The sequence below is a fragment of the Cicer arietinum genome, unplaced genomic scaffold (genome assembly GCF_000331145.2).
Source record: "Cicer arietinum cultivar CDC Frontier isolate Library 1 unplaced genomic scaffold, Cicar.CDCFrontier_v2.0 Ca_scaffold_5731_v2.0, whole genome shotgun sequence".
In the NCBI taxonomy this organism is placed as follows: Eukaryota; Viridiplantae; Streptophyta; class Magnoliopsida; order Fabales; family Fabaceae; genus Cicer; species Cicer arietinum.
The window spans coordinates 850-7620 of NW_027339378.1; the positions used below are offsets into that span (position 1 = coordinate 850).

Genomic DNA, 6771 nt, shown 5'->3' on the forward strand with positions numbered 1-6771 from the left:
TTTTTTTTATATGATTTTTGGTATGTATTGTATTTTGAATAATTATTTTTTATTTTAAAAAATAAAATAAATTTTATCATAATTAACTCACACAATTATAATTTTTCTCGATAATTTAGAGAACAAAACGTCAAATATAACAATACGATATTTACCATTTGAGTTCGAGTTTAAGGACTAAATAAGTCTCTTTTTAATTTATATGTATTGAACTTTTAGAAAACAAAATAATAAAAAGAATTAAATGCATTTTAGTTCTCTTATTTTATCTAAATTTAATTTTCAATTTTTTTTTATTTGAATTTTTGATCCCTTTATTTTAAAATTCATGAAAGTTTTTAGATAAATATACATAAATAATTTTGAAGTAGATGACCAAAACGATAATAATTGAATAGGCGTAGATTCTAAAGTCTTTGCAAAAGATGAATATATTGATTTGAAATTTGAAGTTATTTATAAACAATTTTTAGTTTTTTTAATATATTTAATATTACTTTATTAATTTATTTAAAAAAAAATGACATAAAATGTTTTAGTGATATGACAACTATCTTAATCAAGTTTATTTAGAAAAAGGGAACAAAAACTTAAATTTGGCAAAATTGCATTTAAGAAGAAAAAAAAAGCATTATAACCAAACAATATCTTATTGCTGTTGACCGTTAAAAAGTATATATCTTATTGTTGTCATAAAAGGCTAAATTTTATTTCTTGATCATTACATCGTGTGTTCAGTTACATAATACTTATACACATCATGACTTTCACTTTCATCAACCGACCTTAGCTCAGTTGGTAGAGCGGAGGACTGTAGTGGGTTACCTCAGATATCCTTAGGTCGCTGGTTCGAATCCGGCAGGTCGGATTTCTTTTTTTGTTTTTAAAAATTTCCAATTTTTAATTTACAAAAACAAAATTATTATCTATATAGAATGTGGACCCCTTTACTTGAATGGGTTGACGAATTTGCACACATGCAACGAACTATGAGTTATCATTATCACCCTTTTACGCCAAAATATAATTGTTTGGCCCTTTCATATATACATCTTAATATTGAATATGACTACTCATACAATTTAAGTTTTCAGTGGTCCTTTTTTATATCTACTGGGACCTATAACCAACCAAAAATATTAGAACTCTTTTTGCTTAAACTATAAAAATGCGTTTAGTTCTATGGTACGCATTTAAAAACATCCTATTAGTGGAAATATTGATTGTTTGAATAATCAGTCCTATGTATATTTTTCAGGGGTCAAACAGAACATATCTGAAGAAACAATAAATTATTATTGTTTTTCATAAAACGTTACATGAAAAATTCATACAGTCCATTAAGTCTCGCCATATATATGCTTATGCATATATTTTAATACACATGTTGCTAATCTTAAAAAGTTATATAATTAGATAGTTTCGTACAACCTCTTATATATAGCCAAAGTTCTGAGCATAAATAAATTAAAGCTGCATAAAAGTGGAAAATATTACTAAGAGACAACTTTGTGTCATACAAAAGGACCATTTACACATGTTTTTCCCTATTTGCCTTTCATGTAATGATCCATCAATTTGTAGAGCTTCATTACACAATTGCCATCCAGAAATAATTATGAAAATGCAGTGCCGTTTTAATTCCCATAAAGTGATGAAATTCCCTCTGTAGCTCCTTGTGGACCATTGATTGAAGCAATAGCTCAATCCAAATTTTCTACCATAGTAGAATTGTAAAAATCACGAGTTTGAATTGTTCGACTTTATTAAATGACTCGAATTTCATTTTTTTCTTTAAATTTGATTTACTAAAATTACAAAATGAGTCTTCTAAATCAAACAATTCAAATTAATTGATTGCATGACTACAGCGAATCAAAATCTATAATTTAAGAGATACTTGGATCTGTAACGATGCAATCCCTAATTTCATAAGGGACCCAAGCCGTGGCAAACACACAGCTATTTCCTTTCCATGTAAGAACCAACATGTTTTCTTCCCTTTTCATTCCCCATCCACTAGCATGTTCATCAAGCAATTCCTTAACTTCCACAACAGTTTCATCACAAAATGGAACACTAAAGTAACCAACATTTTTCATTCTTTGAGACATTTGCATCCCTGTCTCCAACCTCTCAATTCTTTGATTCCCTTCAAAGCTTATAATGTTCTCAATTTTCTGTCCTATGTCAGATTCAAACTCTGTCCTTTGACAACTATCTTTAGGCAAAAAAGTGTCCAATGCATCAAAGGGTATCCATAAATGGTTAAAACAAGCAGTAATTCTTGATGTTAAACTAGATGCACTAAGATCACAATCCTCATCAACCAAAAGTACAATCCTAGGATTAAGTCCTTTCACTAGATTCATAAAAGCATCTCGAATCGAAATATTTTGAGTCTTTCTATCATCAGACAGATAACGTAGCCAATTTTGACAATTTATAATCAAAGCTTCATCTTCCCTAAGATTTAACACACTAGGATTCAAGAGACTCAACATTGTTTCAAAATGAAAACTTGTTGATTCAATATTACTCAATTCTTCATTTGTCAATGAAATTGTATCTCCAATAACATTAAATTCAAAAGGGACATCCTTAAATTTTGCAAAATTACCTAAACGTTGACCAACTTCATGTATTGATATATTAACCAAAGGAGGAACCATTGGTCTAAAAGATGGAACTGTTATTCTAAGTGAAGGAGGGCCTTCTTGTCTTTTTGCCAAAGAATCAATAAAAGTTGGCCATTGCATACAAGGTGTTATGCTAAAATCTAAAATATGTACCCTTTTGAATCCCTTGATTGATTTGAAAATTTCATTGTTGGAAGCACAAAAACCAAATCTATGCCAAGGAATTAAATCAACATACCCGGCTAGTTCGGTCGCCGACATCAACCTTCTTTGAATGATGTTGTTGTTAGTACTTCCTTTGAAATTCATTGATGTAGGACAAATTTTTGAAGCTCTAGATATTAATGCTCTTAGGAACCATGATGTGAGTCTTTGGTTTGTGTCACCTAATGGTGATGCAACATTGTTGAGGACCCACATAACTTGTTGAGCTAAGGTTGTGTCATTGCTTTCTAAAGCACTTGCACAATGGAGAAGTAGTTTTTCAATACATGCTCCATCTAGGCTTCCAAGACAACCTTTAAGTGCTTCTGGTTGAGGAAGAGGTGTGGTTTGGTGTGCGTTGAAAATTGTTGTAGGGTTTTGAAAGGAAATGGATGTTCCATTTAACTCAGCTTTCATGTGGACGTGCATGTGAATTTTGTTGAAAGTTTGAGTGAAAATGAGAAATGGAAGAAGTTGGTTAAATTTAAGGTGTTGATTTATGTGTGTAAGTTAAGCTATTGTTAGGGATACGATATAGGGTAGGAAGGTAGCATGAAAGGGAGGTTGTAGCTAGGTACTTTATGAGAATCTTGAAACCTTATTTATAGGCAAAAGAAGGTGCTACAAAAGTTGAGGATATTGAGCCAAATCTTAGGGTGTGTTACTTTTTGGATCTTCAACTGTTGTTGCATAATGTATCAGCTGTGAAGATCATTATATTTAATGTAATATTTCTCTTAATCAATTAATTTAATAGTTATTGTATCGCATAACACTTCAAATATTTTATGATTTTATCTCAAAATAATTTTACATTTATGTATGTTTTCAATTTTTTGAGTGTAAATTTAACATACACTTAATATGTGTTTGCTTGCATTGTCAAATAAGGCAATTGCTATGAATTGTAAGCTTGCAATTTTATTTTTCTTATCTTGTTGTATTTTGGGACATGAGAACATTGTAGTCTACCACGAAATCAAATAGCATTTAATTACTTATATTTATATTTGTTTTAAAACATATTCTAGTATTAGAAAAAAGTCGAATTGTCAAAGCAAAAATTAAAATTTGTTTATAGTTTTATTATTAAATTAAGGGTCATAGATGAAAAGGGAAAGATTAATTTTTTATTTATTGATGAGTAATTAAACTATTGTTTTTAGTAATATGTATTATTTTATATATAGTAATAGATTAAAGTTGTGGCGTCAAAAATGTTTTTGAAGTTAAACAAATCACTCTTTTTTTAAGATAAGCAAATGTATTGAAAGGAGTACAAAGAGTATTTCAACCATTTTACACATACATAAGATTATAACAAAAATAAACATGTTAAAGGATTGATGCATCAATATGAGTAATTAAACGATGAACTTTTTTTCTTGTTTCAAACTAACCAATCTCAAAGACAAAATTTTAATTTGAGCAATAAGGCCCACCAAATCGACAATAACCACCGTCGAAAATGAATTTGTTACGTAACAACCAAATACGCCAAATAGTTAAAACAAATTACTCTTGATAGTGCTCAATTTCAAATCTTATTGTTCAGCATATCACATTGCTCAATTGGTTATCTATATGACTCTAATTACATTGTTGAGGACTCATAAAAATACAGTCACAATTATAGTTTCAAAAATTATTTACATAATTTCAAAATCATCATATGATTAGACTAATACATGTTTTATGAAATATCGAGGGGCATGAGTCGTAAAAGTCACTTGAGGATTATAGAAGAGGTTAAACATTAACTCTAACTAAGGAAAATTTTCAAGTATTGTGAATTTGAACTTGGTTTTCATAATATTAAATGTCTCTACAACATTTTATTATTTGAACCGCGTACAAGTATACATAAAAAAAAAATACATATATATGTTCTTATATTCTTCAATCTGTTTCCCTTTAGGATAAATAATAGAAGTGCGCAGCACTAATAAGATGAGAATGAGCAAAAGATCATACATGCAAAATCCTAATTTGGCGGCTTCTTGATTGTTTATTTTAGTTAGCTTCATTTGTTTTTTAGCAATAATCATGTTTTAGAAGAATTTATTATAAACTTAATTAAAACACATGGTAGCTAATAGGTTAAAACGGGTATACTAGCCGGCCCACTCTTGTCGAATTCGTTTTCATGAAATATAGTTATTTAAATCAACATCCAAATTAAGTTTACCGCAAAATTTGACTTTCCTCATGCCTTATTTCCCATACTATATCTAATAATTCACATATTTAATATTATTATATAAGTTAGATTTAAATTTAAATTTATTTATTTTTTAAAATTTAAATGGTATGAACGTAACCACTGATCTATTTGAAAAACAAAATACACATATTAATATAATTTATGCAGGTTAAATATCACATGAGTTGTACCATTAAATATAAGATGAGTGGTACCATGAGATGCCAACACTAAAGACAAATCAGAACTCTTCCTGCAAGGACATATTATTTAGGTCACTTTTATGTACCGTCCTTTCTCCTGTTTTTTCCCCCCAATTTCGATCCATCAATATTCTTCTTCCATCTTCTTGTTTGAAGAAATGATTTAAGTTATAATAAATTGTAAATTTGCAATTGACTATGATGTATTTATAATATCGACATTTAATTTGTTATTTGATAGTTAATATTATTTATTTTACTTTATAAAGTGAATAAAGTGAATTGTTCATTTTAGACGAGTCATTTTTTATTTTTTTTATATATATTAAAATAAAAATTAATTTTAAGTTTAAATATGATTAGTTTTAAAACATGAACTTAGGTTTACATGTGACTTTTTCTTCTCTTTTAACGAAGAAGGCTGTAGTTTACAATATTTAGTGAAGATTAATTTTGAATTAAAAATTGATTTTAAACAATCTTTCTTTGATAAAAAAATAAAATAAAAATAAAAAGTAACGAAACAAGTGAGGGGGGCTGCTAAGTTATAAGAGTTTCTTTATGATTGTATGCTTTTTATTGGTACAATAATTTGGACAAACAAAATAAATCCACTAAACAAATATTCAGGTTTTCACATGACTTACATCATATCATAAATATATATTTTACATAAATTAGTTACATATAATGTTAGTCTTATACTCTTAATTTCTACACCAAATTAAGGCAATATTTAAAAATTATACGAAACAGACATTGAGTTAGTGAATTAATTAGTCCACAATTCATTCCTTGTTATTCAAACCATCATCTAAATGATATATATTATAGAAAAAGAGAAGTCAAGGGACAAGTTATTTCCGGAGTACCTCTAAAGAAAGTCTTTATGCTTAATAACTAGTAATTATTAATTACGAAGATTGAATTTCATAAATCTCATCGTCAAATTAAAAGTTTATGTTGAGTTGATAAACTGCATAAAATTTCTAAATTATTGAATTTTTTAATCAATAAAAGAAACTATTGAATATTTCTTCAAATAAAACTACTTAAAAAATGAAATTTAATGAGTATAAATTTGTGGCTAAACTTAAAACTTTCCGTCACATAATACATTTGCAACAGATTAGTGCTGCACTAAATATTGAGTGAGGGATTAATATCATTGCAATTATATGAATTTGTCGCTAATAATGGACAAAAATTCAAAAAGTAATATATATATTCATTGAATTTGTGACTAATAATATATGTCGTTAAAATGAGACGGTGGATTCGAACCCAGGACCTACTCGCGAAACAAAGGCATTGTTTTACCACCAGACCAGTGCAATACTTCAATAAATAACTGAACGTTATATGTATATAGTCATTCGTAAACAGTGGCAGAAGAAGAATTGCAACTCTTTCTCAAGTGACATTATTTTTCCTATAAATAAGGTCACTTTGGACAGAATGCAAATAACGAATTCAAGTAATTGCCATCCATTTTCTTTCACTCATTCTCATATACTAAGTC

General features: G+C 28.3%; 1 protein-coding gene and 1 non-coding gene across 2 annotated transcripts; one reads left to right on the top strand and one right to left on the bottom strand.

The window, feature by feature from the left end:
• Positions 1 to 780: 780 nt before the first annotated feature.
• On the top strand, positions 781 to 868 carry TRNAY-GUA (transfer RNA tyrosine (anticodon GUA)). The gene is given in 2 exon segments: positions 781 to 817; positions 833 to 868. It is a non-coding gene; the product is annotated as a tRNA-Tyr (tRNA).
• A 452-nt stretch (positions 869 to 1320) lies between these two features.
• On the bottom strand, positions 1321 to 3515 carry LOC101508551 (scarecrow-like protein 32). The gene has a single exon (XM_004517205.4). It carries the CDS (start codon positions 3270 to 3272, stop codon positions 1890 to 1892), a length of 1383 nt encoding a protein of 460 aa, XP_004517262.1. The 5' UTR covers positions 3273 to 3515; the 3' UTR covers positions 1321 to 1889.
• Positions 3516 to 6771: the final 3256 nt, after the last annotated feature.